Source organism: Ananas comosus, linkage group 13 (genome assembly GCF_001540865.1).
Source record: "Ananas comosus cultivar F153 linkage group 13, ASM154086v1, whole genome shotgun sequence".
Taxonomy (NCBI): Eukaryota; Viridiplantae; Streptophyta; class Magnoliopsida; order Poales; family Bromeliaceae; genus Ananas; species Ananas comosus.
In genome coordinates, this window is record NC_033633.1 from 1,206,897 (window position 1) to 1,207,833 (window position 937).

Sequence of the window (937 nt, forward strand, 5' to 3'; positions counted from 1 at the left end):
ACTAAGTTAAACAGTAACGATCACAGGTAGTCCAATACCTAAATTATTTAAAAAGAAATAAAACGAAGATAATTGGACAACATCAATGACTCAAGAATCAAAACCAAAACCATTTTTTCCCTCTAATGATTCAACTAATACAAGCATAAGCTACCAAAATGAACACTAAATTAAAATACACTTCTTGTTCATTTTTCAGATACATTAAGCTTGTGAATTCCCTTTAGCTCTATAAATACACATGAAAGCAAGTACCTAAACCAAATTAGAAGGAGAGAACACACAAGGGAAACCAAATCCACCTCTCCACCTAGTATATGAACATAATTTCCACAAAAATAACCAATTTTTGCTAAAAAAAAAACAGAAAAAATCTCATAAAAAAGGGAATTTAAAGGCCGAATCAGCAATACTAACCAGGCATTTGAGCTTTAGATGCTGAGACTAGTAAAATTTGGAGCAAAAGAACCCGTCTTAGATCGCCCATTTCGTGTGCTACGATTGTGAGAAAAATCTCCTCTTCCAACTACATACAACTCGAGCGAGTGTGGAGAGTGTGAAAAGGAAAGGTGGGGTTTTGCGTAATGAATGATTATGCCTTGTCCTTTTCTGTAATAAATAAACAATATGGGGGCGAAGTATAAATATCCAAAGTGTTTTCATTTGAGAAAATAAAAGGTAGAGATGCAAACGGGTCGGATCTAAAGGTATGGAGTGGATGAATAAAAATAAATCTAAAAAAAAAATGTTATTCTCTCACAGTTCGCTTTAATTTTTAACCAATAAGAAAAAATTTTGCTAGATTTTTTTTTTTAGTATTAACTTTCAAAATAGATCGGAACAGAATTATCATCAATTCAGATTCATTTGTATCCCTAATAGAGAGAAAGATGGAATGTGGAGACCATGTAATTTTTCTTTAATTAAACAAATCTTT

The 937-nt window shown here is 31.9% G+C and overlaps 1 protein-coding gene across 1 annotated transcript in view; it reads right to left on the bottom strand.

Moving 5' to 3' along the window:
• LOC109719308 (probable LRR receptor-like serine/threonine-protein kinase At1g67720) overlaps positions 1-573 on the bottom strand; it is an 8,255-nt gene extending 7,682 nt beyond the window's left edge. The window contains exon 1 of the mRNA XM_020245885.1: positions 418-573. Coding sequence (XP_020101474.1) covers positions 418-487 — 70 coding nt within the window. The 5' untranslated portion in view covers positions 488-573. The remainder of the gene's footprint in view (positions 1-417) is intronic.